This window comes from Castanea sativa, chromosome 1 (assembly GCF_040712315.1).
Source record: "Castanea sativa cultivar Marrone di Chiusa Pesio chromosome 1, ASM4071231v1".
In the NCBI taxonomy this organism is placed as follows: Eukaryota; Viridiplantae; Streptophyta; class Magnoliopsida; order Fagales; family Fagaceae; genus Castanea; species Castanea sativa.
Window position 1 is genome coordinate 24159694 of NC_134013.1, and position 15723 is coordinate 24175416.

The 15723-nt window shown below is 34.3% G+C and overlaps 1 protein-coding gene across 1 annotated transcript; it reads right to left on the minus strand.

Annotated features, from left to right (window-relative positions):
* Positions 1-287: 287 nt before the first annotated feature.
* On the minus strand, positions 288-11821 carry LOC142613382 (PH, RCC1 and FYVE domains-containing protein 1-like). The gene is made up of 9 exons (XM_075785718.1): positions 11326-11821; positions 8890-8976; positions 6071-6160; positions 5813-5899; positions 5593-5712; positions 2495-4591; positions 2218-2364; positions 1002-1549; positions 288-721 (listed from the first exon to the last, which is right to left on the minus strand). Exons 1-9 carry the CDS (start codon positions 11371-11373, stop codon positions 562-564), a joined length of 3384 nt encoding a protein of 1127 aa, XP_075641833.1. The 5' UTR covers positions 11374-11821; the 3' UTR covers positions 288-561.
* Positions 11822-15723: the final 3902 nt, after the last annotated feature.

A 15723-nucleotide genomic window follows, 5' to 3' on the forward strand; every position in this document is an offset into this window, starting at 1 on the left:
TATTAAATTATCTATAGGAAACCCCAAAAGCCTTATGTATTGGGTATATTCCTTTTAAAGAGATATCAAATGCAGGAACCGACATGCACAATGAAATAATTAGCATTAGCACACCAGGCTCAGACAGGTGTGCTAATGCTAATTATATCATTGTGCATAACCATCACCAGTGATCCTCTGTCAATTTTAAGAATAGAGCACAAATGGGCTCCACCAAAACCGAACAGCTGAGGCGAGAAGATATGAGGGGGAAAAAAAAAAAAGGTGGGTGGGGGAAACAAAGCATAGAACAAAAACTTTCTTTTGCCAAGATTATCTGACAATTGATGATTCTATATACACTACAATACAAGAGATATGTAAAGGCAGATACCCAGAAATTAATTGGACGGAACAAAATGATTCTAAAAAAGAAAAAATAATTTTAAAAAAAATAGAGGAAGGGGGGAGAAGGAAGGAAAGAAGTACCAAAAAGAAAATGTGTTCGCTTCAAAATCATCATAATTACCGATGCAAAAAGTGTGAATGGCATTCCCTCCCTCCATCCCTCCCTCCCATTTGCTAAGTTTGGGAAGATGGTGACAGAGCTCCCTCTGATCTGCGTCCAGCATAGCCAGAAACTGACGACTTGTCTGACCCACGAACGTTGTACTTCTCATACACCTTTTCACGGTTCTCCGACCACCAAGTCTCAGCTTGGTGCTCTCCAAATCTTCTTCGGCTGCAGATGCATTTACTTTATCAGATTGCAGTGATAAAATTACCAAAATGGAAAATTTTACTCAACATCTCAAACGAAGGGAAAAGGTAGATCTCATAACCATTATATGCACCATATTTGGGGTTGGGAGATTTTAATGCAGAAGAGTCGCCACGATAAACTCATTCTCGACCACCTAAGGTGAATAATATCGAGACTTTTTGCTAGTGACACTAAGTCTGATATTAACTTATTCTTCTAATACTTGACCACATTAATCCTAATAATAAAGCCCAAATACCTGAAGCGAACTCGTTTGAGATCTCTAGTTCCATCTCGCAGGGCCACAAGAGTTATATATACACCAGGCTCGTACTGTTCTATCCATTCTGCCTCAACTTGATTGCTGTTAACAGGCAGCGCAGAATTTTTAGATCTCATACCATTCTCACCATCTTGGAAAGACCCAGAATCCTTGCCATCAACTGCCTCTGACACACTGCTGCCACTTTGCTGAACCCCTCCACCATTTGGCAGCCTGACATTGGGATTTTCATCAGTCCCATTGGCGGACATAAGCACCCGGTTTTGGTGGTATATGTTAGTTTCATCAGTTCCAGGCAGATCTCTAGGCGAAGGAGTTGGTCCTTGAGTTCCGTTTATTAAATCAGAGTCAATTCCTGTGGAAACCAACAAAGAACTGCTGCTTGAATCAGATCTCAAATGGCGCTCTCCATGTGTTTCAGGATAGTGCATTCCATTTGGCTCTAGACCATTTGGTAAGTAAGCAGGCCTCATGCTCTCAGGGTCATAAACACCAGGAGGTAACCTCTCAGCCAGATCTTTAATCTGGAAAACAGTGGAAGGATGGTCAATAGAAATAAGTAGTAGTTTTTCCATTTACTTACTAAAAAGAAACCCACTGAAAGGACTTGGAGATGGGGAAGAAAAGCTGAGATGAACAGGAACATAAATGTTTAGGCTTGCAAAGAAACCTTGTTAACTCATTTTAAAATCCATAGCGGAAGAGCAAAATGCTGTTTTAAACCATTTCATCCAAATTCCTTTTCAATTTCATGAAGAGTAATTCAAACTAAACTGAAGGGTTGGTCATGTAAGAACTGCTTTTTCTGATGGGGCATTTGGACGGCAGGATTTTGGCACATGGATTTGGATTTGGGTGATTAAAATCCAACTACTTTGTTTGGATAGTTTAAAAAGGTCAAGGATTTGGATTTGGATTTGGATTTGGCCAAAATCTACCAAGGATTTTGGAACCTTGAAATCCTTGGATTTGAAATAACATCTAACCCCATGGAATTCTAAATCAAATCCATTGATTTAAAATCCAAATCCAAATCCGAATCCAAATCCAAATTCAAGTATCCAAATGCAACCAGAAAATTCAGTTCAATATTACTATGTTACAGGAGAATTCTCTAAGAGTGCATAACGCTCTACCAAAAATACAGCTTATAGTGAAGATAAACAAACAAGTATATAAACCAGAAAATAACCTGTGAAGTAAGTGCCTTTATAACTTCTTTCGCAGCCTTGGATTTAGCAGATTCCTCTGCAGCTAGTGCCATAGTTTCTTGAACTTTTTTTGCTGACTTCTGAAGCTCTAGTTCTTGAAATTCACATCTCTGCCTTAGGCTCTCCACCTAACCAGATTCATAGTCATCAACATAGGCTATTCAGATTAATATTATACAGATTCAACAACAGAACCCCCACACCCTGTACTCAAAAGATATATAAAATGACAGAGAAACCAGTGGAACCTAAAATTACCTGCGCACGCAACTTTAGCACTTCTTGATTCAATAGTTCATTTGTTTTCTTCAAACTATCAGTGATACTTTTGGAGAAGGAAAGTCCCGATGTTGTAGGAATAGGAGTAGCAGAACGAGGGGGGCTAGGTCTCCTTGAGAAAGGAGACACAGACCTAGAACTCACTCCAGATGGCGTGAGAGCTGGTCTGGGAACTGCTCGCCGCAGGTCAACAGCACTAGACAAAACAACATCTCTCAGCTGCAGCAAAGAAGGTGCTTGAGAGGAGCGAACTAGGGAGAATGTATCAGCCTTCTTTCCTTGCTTGGCTGCTTTGCTATCTAACTGCTTTATTAAATCCATATTAGAAGGCACCGACTTGGACAATCTTATATCAGCTTTATCTAACCTATCCCTGTTTTCACCCGACAAGCGAGGTACAGCATTCTTCCGGTTATTATCTCTAGCTTCTGACACCTTGTTCAACTTTGCATAACAAGCATCACAAACACGATATGGCTTGTTGGGATTAGGAGACAGTGCTGCTCTTAATGCTTTTCTAGAACTGCAAGAATGGCAGTGCACAAGGCCACAATTATAGCAGTTGTGCCTCTTTCTAGTAAACCCAAAAGCCTGTCTACAAGAAGAGCACTGTGACTGCTCAGCACCAGAAACCCATTTATGAAGACATATAGCTGCTGTGTAGTTTGAACCACAAGCAATATATTTTACATGTCTGTCCTTCAAAGCCTCAACCAGAGTCGGTGTTTTTCGATCTTCAACATCTCCATGGCCCAACCTCCCATTAGCACCCTTCCCCCATGTATAAACTTCATTCTTAGAAGTTAATACTGCCACATGATATGCACCACAGGCAATTTCTTCAACAGATTCACCAACAAGCTTGTCCTCCACCAAGCAAGGTAGCTTTCCATCAGAATGGGGATTCCCAAGCTGACCATAAACAGTACTGCCCATTGTAAAAACTTGTCCTGATGTGGTCAAGCCAATGGTTAAACTGTGCCCACAAGCAATTTTATGAAAATTGTAATCAATGAGTGCTGGCACACATGTAGGTTTTAGCCGAGCTTCCTTGTCACCATGACCAAGACGATTTTTATCTCCATCACCCCAAGTAAACAATTTACCAGATGAAATACTTGCGCTAGATTGTGTCACAATAACCTCCACCACTGCAGCAGTATGCCACACCCCACATGCAACAGCAATTGTCCTCAAACCTGATAGAGATTCTACTTCTCTTGGGTAAGAAATGCTTTCCCTATCTCCATGGCCCAAGACACCAAATGTTCCATCACCAAATGTAAAGAGCTGTCCTGTTGATGTTACCAAGGCAGTATGCCACGGACCACAAGTAACTGAAGCAACTTGAAGTCCCTCAAGAGGACCAGAGATTCTCTTGGGTATCCAATGACTGATATCAGTGCCATGTCCAAGAAGCCCAGCATTATGTGTACCATCTCCCCATGTATAAAGTTCCCCATACATTGTAACTGCACAAGTATGGAACTCCCCACAGGCCACAAAATCAACAGTGGTAGCTGTCAAAGATTCAACTAGACGAGGTTGACTAACATCCTTTCCAACACCATGGCCAAGCCGTCCTCCAGACTCTTCACCCCATGTAAAAAGTTCACCTTGTCTTGTGACCAGGGCCACATGCCTGACCCCACAGGCTATATAATGTACATCCAAAACTACATTGGACTCTAGTGGCCTGGGGAGAAGCACATCTGCCCTTGGAGTCAAATAACTAGCATTTCTGTCAGCCCCAACCTTGACAACATTATCACAAATAACTTCACCCCATATATACACGTCACCTAAAGCATCATAATCATCCGGTGCAGAGCCATGACTAGAAGTGCTGGGGGCACTAGAAACACTAACTCGAAAAGCATCCGAACCAGATCCTTTTACTTGCATATTTATCTCGTCTGATGCATGTGATCTTTCAGAACGCACAGAATTGTCAGGCAGAAAGCTCTTAGGAGAGGTGTTAGTGTTCAAAGTGGCAGAAATCTCAGGTGAGCTAATATCTCGAGAAGCACTAAGTGAACTGTCGCTTGCACTATTTGATGTCAAGTCTCCACTGTCCTGAAAACAATTCAGCAAAAGACATGATATGTAGCTGACCATATAACAGAAAAAATCATATATTACATTAAGCAACTTAATCATATCAATAATTCATCCAAATAATAATAATAATAAATGTGTACAACTTTCAATACATTTGTGTTTGTGATACAAGAAAACACACTACCTAAGCCTTTTAAAAGTTAAGAACCAAGGCAAATCAGTCAATATCAATATATATATATAAAAGCAGAGACCTCGTGTGGGAGAGTATTAGGGTCTATAAATAAATAAAAAATAAGAAGAATAATTATGTTTTTAAATTAGAAAATTAATTAAATATTCCAATTTACGCAAATAATATTACAATATGTTCATATTCTAAATTATATTAATCTTAAAAAAAATTATTTTCCCATTTTCTAATGACATGTAAATAAATGAAAGTTTATTCCTCAAATATTCTAATACTTAGTGTCCATTTGGGAACAGTATCTGAAACTGAAAACTACTGTAGATAAAGCTAAAAGGTAGTTGAAATAGTACAGTAGGACCCATTAATAGTACCAAAAAATGCAATTGGACCCATGAATAGTAGCAACACATGAGAAGGAGTATTAGAATAATGGTTGAATAATTAAAATCATTCTTTCCTAATAGCTTAAGCTTTTGGCTTTTGGGATAAGTAAAAGCTTATCATGAAAAACAAAAGCTTGAAATATGTTTTATAGGTCCCAAGACAAAAACTCCTAGATTATTATCCTTCAAAACTACATACCGCTAACTATAAAAACAACAGACTTTGCCCTTACAGAGAAGGAGGGGAAACTCTTAATTAAAAAGGGCAGAGCAAGAAGTTGTTTAATCTAAAGATTAATTCACAGGAATAATGCTCTCACATTTTAGCATTGCCCCAATGCAATGGCATACTCTTTATGTTTATGGGATCATACTGCAAAAGGATGGACAAAGCAAATGAAAAACTTAAACAAAAGGAGTTTCCAACTAGGAAGACTTACATCAAGGTAGAGGCCTCCATCAGTCCGTCCATCAATTTTGGAGCGCCCACCTTGACCAGAGGATATTAATGTTTTGAGGCCAGCAATCCACACGTCTGCCTCAACTTTATCTTTGCAAATCTGGAAAATGCAACGTACATTAATTGAACTTAAAGTAAAATAGAAGATTTACAGAATTACAATGTAATTTTGGAGTGAACTTCGAAATTTCATCACTGACCAGATCAAGGGACCGCTTCCCGTTGTTATATATAAGAGAAAAAGATAAATAGTCCTTTTCAGGACGCAGATACCGTTGAAAAACAGCCTGGAAGTGAATTAGGAAAACAAATTAGAAGATTTTTATTTAGAAGAATTAAATACTAAAAACTTAGAAGTTTTTTTTTTCTAAGCAAACATAGAAGTTAATCATGTAGCATATGGTAAATAGCATAATTAAGCATAAGAGTGATATGAAATGGAAACACAGATATCTCACTGTTCTTTGTCCAGGAATGATTCTTGAGACACAAGCTAACTTCAAACTTCTTTCTCCACTACTTGAAATCCAAATTAAAGATGATTCATCCTGACATTTTTAGATATAACAGTAAGTAGAAAATAAAAGGAATTTAAACAAGTCGAAAGCTGTGTGTTTCACATGAGCACAATAAGATCACAGATCATGAGATTTGGAAAGCCAACAAAGGAGCAATTAATTCAAATACATAGACTACATGATGAGATATACATTCATCAGAATGTTCAACACAGAGTAATATACATCTCCAGTACTTGAGCCACAAGTATTAACGACACTTAAAACTCCGGGCATCATCTATTATCTCATATAATAAAGAGGTATATTTTTTGTTAATCCAACCTGCATCTGATAATAAAGTAAGAATAAAGACACGTCTTTTTAGGACCTATGAGTTTGACCATATTTTGCCCCAACAAACCTAAAATTGCAGTAAACAACACGCTCAGAAATATTTGTATAAAGCTGAAATATGGCATGGACAATTGGGAACTGCCCATGGTACCCTCTGAATTTTTCATCCAATTTATGGCTGGGAAACCAGAAATTTTTTCATATTTTCCAACTGCCCGCACACATAGCTAATATAACTTTGTGGCCAAACACAACCAATTTAGATAAGACTCTACAAGTGATGATCTGCAAGCTGTCACAAACAAGGCACTGAATGATAAAAGAAAGTAGTCCCTAGTGGCAACTGAAACAGCATGATTTAAGTACAGAATTACTTCTTCTTTTTAAGTGCAGAATTACTAACTTCACCTTTGTTAACAAAAGAATTATGTGATAGTTCCGTTAAACCAGCTGTTGAATTATCATAACTATGAGGAATTCAAATCTCCAAGAACCTTATATGAACATAACCAGTGTAACCAAAGGCGAGCCAAGCACTAGCCCAGGGCCCAGGCAAGGCGAGGCGCCTTTAGTGAGGTGCTCGCCTTTAGAGCCTAGGCAAGGAAGGTAATCGCCTTTTTTCATTAAAAAGGTGCTAAGGTGAGAGCCTCAGGTTTTTTTTTTTTTTTTAATTAGTAGAAGGTTGTTGTAAAACCTATCATTAGATTATTAATTTAAAGAAGTATGTTATAAAACCTCTTGTTAGATAAATTAATTACAAGAGTTTGTTGTAAAACTTATTGTTAGATTAATTAATTTCTAGTAATAGCCTGTTGTAAAACCTATTGTTAGAATAACTAATAGAGCCTAAACCATCTTAATCCTATTTTGAAATCATTTGATAGACCTAATTTTTCATGCAACACATTTAAAAACACTTTATGATAATATTTCAATACACTAGATACATATGATTTAAGTTGTAAATGTATAATAAATATATTTAAAATTTGGAGCCTCACTTTACTTGGGCTAGCGCCTTTTTGTCACCTCACGCCTTGGGCAATACAAGGCCTTGGCGCCTTAAGGTTTCCTTTCACTTCTGACTACCATGACCATAACATCAAGTTACAGAGGGATAGGAAGCAATAGATTATTGGACACACATATAGTAAGCCATACTATCTGCTATGGAAAACTTTGAATCAACGTTCTTGTTATTGAGTCAAATTATACTTGTCTACCTCTGATTGTATTTCAAATGATTTATCTACTTGTAAAATTTGAAGTTGAGTTCACACGGAGGTTCAAGAGTTCAACCAGTTTCCATGCTTTTAATTTAATGTATTTTACAATAAATTACAGCTGAAGGTATTGTTAACTAATCCTCACTAACATTGTCTTGTCTTGGAAGAAAAAGGTCATTCTCTAAAAACAAAACCACTACTATTTCTAATTATCAAAAAAAGACCCACTGCTATTTCTAAGAAACTAGTAACTAATCATATTCACTACTACCCTAGTCAACCAAGAACTGGAGCACTCGATCTGAGATGTGACACACTCAATTTCAAAGGCTATGACAAGCTCTTCTTACAATGAGCTCTAGTGAACTCTCCAATTATACTTCAATTTTTTACAATAATAGATGCACAGTTCATACCATTTCATATAAAGATTTTTTTGACCAAATTTCACAGAAAAAGCTCATCATGCCAGTCAAAATTGTACAGCCTCTTTTGTTGACTGAGTAATAGCGACATAATACCATCAATTTTGACCCTTGCACGCATTTAGATGTGATCAAATTAAAGCTAAAAATTCATCAATTTTGACGGTCTTCTAGTGACACCCTATATGAGGATATGGAGCACACAGTGTTACTTGTTCACTGTCATCCATTTAGAGGGAGAGCTTATGAGAAGGACAATGAGGGAGCAGGCAACAACTTTTTATTGTATAGCTAAAACATAACTTAGATATTTGTCTGTATAAAATATCCTGCGATACATATCACTTCAAGCTGTATTGTTAAATATGAGACGGACAATGAGGGTGCAGGTAACAACTTTTTGTTATTTAGCTAAAACATAGCTTAGATACTTGTCCATATAAAATATCATATGATACATATCACAGTTACAGCTCTATTGTTAATATTTCCAAAGTGAAGATAATAACAAAGAATTCAAGAGATTCATCTACCAGTAAGAGTTTATCTCCAAGAAAGTAATTAGTTGATGCACTTCAAACTCCAAAAACATTATCTTTATTAACAAAATTATATAAATTTACTTGACTTATTTTGGACAAATAATGATATAAATTGACTTGATGTTACATCAATTTATTTGTTTTTTTGGTCAACATCTGAGCACTTTCTAAGTTAGAACAAGTTTCTAACCACCAAAATCTTAAAGCGGAGGCTAGAGAAATGAACTTACATTCGACAATCTAAATGGACAAAACTTAGGCTTTCCCTTACGACCATATTTAAGCAGTTGAGCACCCTTCTTCAAAGCAACCAATGCCTGCATGAGGTAAAAGCATACTCAAAACAGTGCAAAAGAAACCTTTGGCATGCAAACTTTGTACACTGAAAATTTTAGGAACAGAGGAATATATGGTGTCTTTCTAAATAATATTAGTAACCACAGATTCTATGAAGTTTCTTAGGGAACATAAATCAAAGTACTCCCCAATAATTTAAGTTTTTATAGAAACATAAATATAAGTGCACAAATTAGAAATACGAGCCTGAGGAACATCAAACTTTCTGTTTTCCTTTTTATCTTCTATGCAGCAAGGGATCAACAACATTTGCATCAGCTTGGCAAGTTCTCTTCTTGCTTAAGTTATATTGAATGCATCAAGAGGGATAATAAGAGCACAGTAAATATTTTGATTTATCATTCAAGCCTTTGAAGGGGGGGGAAATAACAATAGTCTTCTCACAATGTGGGACAGTATAATTCCAAACACAAACTCTGCCACTTTTACAGTGAACATTATTTGGAATGGAGTAGTTGCTAGATATCTTCATATGAAGGTTCCTTAGAGACAACTCTTATAACTCACTCTTCCTGAGAATTGAGAAAGGCAGGCAATGATAGAAAAGGGTACTGGTTTTACGATATACTTGAACAACTACATTTCATAAAATAATCCCCTGCACTATTCATTTCTACATAATGCAGGTAACAAGTAACAACTAAACTTCACAACATAAATTTTTACTTAAATTAGAAAATTCTGAACGAGAATTATCTATGAGCGTAAAAGAGCATATGCTGCTAACAATCAGCAGTAAAATTATTACAAGCAGCACACAAACTATGATCAAAACAATCTTTGGTTCACAACAAGATCCTTAACATTTTTACTAAAAAGCAATTTTCTGCTTAAATATGCTAGGATAAGCTTGAAAATTGTTTCATCATCTCTGAATTCAGTCTTATGCCACCTTTAATATCTCTCAATTCACAAATAATAAATACAAGCCATCCATGCCAGCTCAAAGACAGTATCAGAGAAACTTTTACAATTGAGATGATTCACTGCCCATTTTATTACAGTATCCCAGCTAGCAAGTCTTCCAGCAATAGAACAAAGTGTGAGCAATCTTACCCATATTCAATATGAAAAACTGCATTGATAATAAAGATGGTCACTTAATTCCATACATCTTCTACTGACCAGTACAACTCCGGCTAAATTATCTATCCTTTGTAGAAAACTTAGGGCATGTTTGGTACACTGTAATAAAGCCTGTAATGAAATGCTTGTTTATGTGGAATGACTATTCAATCTTTTGGTTGGATATTTAGTACATGGAATAGTTATTCATTAGGAATAGCTATAACTTAAAACATGTAATAACTTTAGAAATTATTATATTTCCTAAAAATACAAACTATATCTATGTGCATAATAATTATAAAATTATTATGATTCCAAAAAATACATATTTGTCATGTTAATCCTATTTCACAATCATAAATATTAATAGGAATATTTATTCCATTACATCACCTTTTATTCCCAAAAATAATTATATTCAGTGTACCAAATGCGCCCTTATTTTGAAACGCCAACCATGCAATAAACCCATGCTTACGAAACATCCATATTTAGTTTCTACCAATTAATTTCTAAGGTGAGTTTGATAGTGATAAATTACCACTTTTGGGACATTCGGTACTTTATCATGATATTAGAGTCGGTAGTTATGAGTTCGAACTTTGTCTCGAGTTGCCTCCCATTTAAAATTTAAAAATTCCACATGTTGATCTCCACTTATTAAGGTGGACTACGGGCTCACTCCTCATTTCCTAACTGCTTAAGCTTTTGTGACTATCAGTAATTTATCAAATAGCATATACTTTGTGGTGGCATAAACTGTTTCCAAATTCTAGCTTTACCTAAACGCTAAGCAAATTGAGGTCCTTTCTGGGTGTACAATTTTTTCTAATATTTGCTAGTTCCTTAAGAAAGAAACCCACTTATGTGTGTCCACAATTCCAATATTACAAAATTAAATAGGCAAAGGTACAAAATTCTGTAAAGACAAAATTGGTCTGCGGATGCATGCCGCAACGTTATTATTTGCAAACAACAATTAGCACTAAATCATAAAATTAAATAAAATGCGCAGTTTGACTATATAGCAAGGAGGCAATGGGTTTTTTTTTTTTTTTTCAAAGATTATTACATTTTTTGAATCTTAAAATTTTCATTAAGCCTCCGAAAAACTCTACCTAATCTTTCTATCTCATCCCGAAAAATATGGGAATTTGAAGCAAAGCTAAAAAATTTTGAAACGAAAACAATAAATAAAAAATTTATAAAAAATAAAAAAAATAGAGAGAAAGAAAGAGGACCTGGTCGATGTCGCGGTGTGCATTCCCGTAGTTAACAAGATCGGCCATTCCATGTGAGAGAATTACGAAAATGCCACCACCACCCTCTCCGATCGCAGTATGGAGCTCCGGTCATCATAGAGAACCCCTGCCTTTTCTTCCGTATAATACCATCAACTCTCCCCCCACCTCTGCTCACGCAGATCCAACCCCTTCCTTTCCTTTCCTTTCCTTTCCTCTCCTTTCACTCTCTTCCTTCCTCCATTGACATTGACATTTCCTCTTCCCCTTGCTCTACACCGCTACTCCAGACTTCAACTTCACCACCTCTCTTTGCTTCCACTGCTCTCTAGCAATTTTTCACTGTCACCGCTTTCTCAAATTCCGCCGGCAAAAAAAAAAAAACAACAACTCAGAGGAGAACAGGACGAACCGGACAGTAGAGACACAGTAGAGAGGAAAAAAAGAGAAAGAGAAATCTCTGAAAAAGAGAAAGAGAGAAGCGAGAGAGAAAATCGAGGAGTCTGTAAAAGTACGAAGAGTCAAAGATGAGGAAAAAAAATTTTAAAAAGAAAAGAATAATAAAAATACGAATAAAGCGTGAAAACGCCTGAGATTGAAAAGATATCTATGAGAGGACTTTTTTTAAAAAAATTTTTACTAAAATATTTTTAAAAATATTACTACTATTTATTATTAATTGACACTAACTCAAATTAAATTGAAGATTACTAGTAATAATACTCATTTTTAGAGAAGGGATGCACGTTGCCTTTTGAGAATTACTAGCTACTGTTCCAGCCAATTGCAACCGTCCACGTGTATGTATACTATTTATATTTGTATTATTTTATTCTTGTTTCATGTAACATATAAGTTAATCAATATTCTTAGATTGTTATTGGAATTATTAAAAGTTTTATTTATTTAAAATATATATATATATATATAAAAAAATGGAATCTCTAGAGCATAACGCTTTGGCCCTTCCCAATTTTAGTTACAATCTATATCAAACATTTGTCATACATATCAATCTAATGAATAGTCCAATATAATTTTATTGTATATTCTTTGTCACAATTGGTATTTACACGTTAACTAAAGTCTGTAGCAAAATAACAAATATAAAGGCATGATCTAGGTATTAGTTACAAACTATATGATTTCTTAATGATCAAATTTTCAATAAAGAAATGCAAATTCCAATATATATATATATATAAATATATAATTTGTTTGATAGTCATCTTGGCTCTTTCGATTGTTGCACGAGAAAAGTAACAAAGTAAATTTAATTTAGTTACAGTGACAATTCTTGTGACGTTGATGAACAATAGTTTTAGTACGTGAGTTGTTACTGATTACCAACGGCATTTCACAAAGTCACGAGTCCCAACTAGTTGAAATTAAAGGGTGTTGGAAACAAAATAAAAGTCTAGTAAATGACGAAAATGGGGCTTCGACGTGTGTTGCGAGGAGAAGCGGCGGGTGTCTACTTGGAATTTTCCGCAACCCCAAAGCGACTTTGAATTTTGATTGCTCCGCGTTGTTTCAAGGTAAGCTGATGAATTAGACTAATTCTAGATGACACGCTCAATTATCAATTTCATCACTTCTTAATTTGTGCGATCACATATTTTCTATCCATATGAATCTATTACTTCTCATGGACTATTCAATGAGGGTGTACGTAAGTGGCAAAAAGTAACGTTGATAATGAATTTAAATGAGAATTGCAATTACAAGTGATGGGTATTTTCTATTTGTATAAATCTATTACTTTTTCTCTATAAATGTGTCCCTAAGTAGTAAAAAGTGATAAAACAAAATTTAGGTATAGTACTTGGATAATATTCTTTAGGTTCTCCTTTTAAGATTCTGTCATCTGGATTTTTATTTCATGGAATGAAAGTGTATTTTTTTAATTAAGTAGCCGCATGACTAAATTTTAAAAAGAGAACTTAAAGAACAGCACATAAAGTATTATACCTAAATTTTGTTTAAAGTAATATTAGTGATGAATTTAAATAAAAATCAATAATAATTTTTTATCTAAATTTTGTTACAAAGTTATTGTAAAACTGTTGTAGCGCGTATTACTATTAAAAGAGTGGCGGTGGTTTTGGGTATTTGGAGTGGAGTGGGAAACAGATATTGTGCCGGTTGTGACGCTAAGTGAGAATCAGATTTTGAAGCCAACCGAGGAGAATGTAGGACTTGGGTGAAACCAGTGCGTGACTCTTCTCAAATTAGGCAGCTTTATAAATATATATTGTAGCATAAAATCTAGGGATATCGGTCCGAATCCGAACTATTATTTCGGTTGATCTACATGTCTTATATTGCAATCCTATTCTTTTGGGCCTTTGGCATCGCCAACCAACTCCCTTCTTTAGAAGTTATTTCTGTTTGCATGTGCCTACATGTTTGTAACTTTGTACAAGTTTGACACTTTGATTTGGGATAGACAATAAATCAAAGTTGGTAACGATTTGGACTAAGTCTAATATTGATATTTTCATTGACCTACATAAAAATGAGAGAAGTTTGCCCAAAAGAAACTGGAAAGATAAGGTGCAAATCATGCATCCATTATAAGACTTTTTTTTTTCTTTCATTTTCGTTGCATAAAGAAAAAGTCATGTTTCTTCCATTGTTAGGCTTAAAAAATATATATCATAGCATATTATAAATCTCCAAGCAAGTTTTTTGAAAAACCGGTATGCTACTTGTCAACAAATTATAAGTTATACTACAGCTACAAATTGTTGGTGTGGCAAATTCTTACTGGTTCTCCAATGAGTCCACCGCTAACATCATTTTTTTGCTTCACCTTATCAGCACTTTGTAAAATAATTTGTGACTTTAACATTTTCCATAATGAAAATGCTTATTCATGTATAATAACTATTTGGTTATTGAGTTTACATCTTTATTAGTTATTCTTTTCTAAACTTGTTGTAATAATTATTCTTTAATATTTCTAACAATTTTTAAAATTAATATTTTCAAAAAAATACAAATTTTCTATATGCAACATTTTTTTTACAAATTTTTCATATGTAACAACCAAACTTATGAATGTTATACTAATTCCATTACATCTTTTATTCCTAATAATAAAAGATTTCTATTCTTAACATAATCTACATTCAATGCACCAAACATGCCCAAAATCTCATACATGTATGAGACAAATTTTGGAGGGAAAAAAAAACGAAAACAAAATTAGTTTCTTTTGAGAATCTCATCTTGGTCTAGGATAAATGACATCCCATGAACATTTTGAAAGTTAAACTTGTGAAATTTTAAAATCAAAAGATCATTAGATAAAAGCAGTTTCTTAAAATATAATATTTTGTTAGAATTATGGTTAAATAATTAAATTCGCTATTTTCTAATTGTTTAAACTTTTTGAACAATCGATAATTTATTATGATATCAGAGAATGAGATCTTGAGTTCAATCCACGTCTCTACTCTACCTCCCATTTGATAATATTAGAAAGTATATATGTTGGGTCCACTTATTAAAGGGGAGTAGAGGTCTACATGTGAAAGAGTGTGTTAGAATTATGATTAAATAATTAAATTAATTATTTTTAAATAACTTAAATTTTTTGAAAAATCAATAATTTAGCAGATTTCAAGTACAATTAATTAATATGTTCTATATCAAAAGCAAGCATGTATAATATATTAAAATCGAAGAACTGCCAAAATCCAAATCGAATCAATATTAGTTTCCAAATGTAGTCTATTTTTGCATCAAGTGTCTTAAGTTCCTTGATTTTGGTACCAAGTAACTGATTTATAATGCTCAATGTGAAAGTCAAGATGAACACGTCACTCATTAAAGTAAAATCATCTCACATTACTACTATTGAATGTTTTCATGCGTAAACACAAGTTACAACGTATTTATAAGATACATTCCGTGATTATAGTATTTTTTTTATCATTTAAGGGATAAATTAGGATTGAACAAGATTAATTATGATTGAATTCACTCAAATTAATTTCTTTACAAAGTCATAAATTTTATTGGATACGTAAAAACTAAGTAATTTACATGTTTACTTATATTGAAATGGTAAGTAATATTCATGAATATGGAAAAAAGAAAAAACAGATGCATTTTTTTTTTTTTGTCACAACAAATAAAAGAGTTTTCATTTATATTATTTAATTTATGAGAAATGTTAACTAATGTTTTTATAAACTATTTCTAGAACCATTTTATTAGAAGAATGATAAAATAATAAAGTTATTAACGATTTTTTATATTTTTCATAAAAGTGTGTGTCAAAATTTTTCGATTTAATAACAACTGCCCTAAAGGCATTTGTTAACCTAACTCTTAATTTATTATCTCCCATAGGAACTATTGTTAAATATTAATCCACCAAATGTTCCA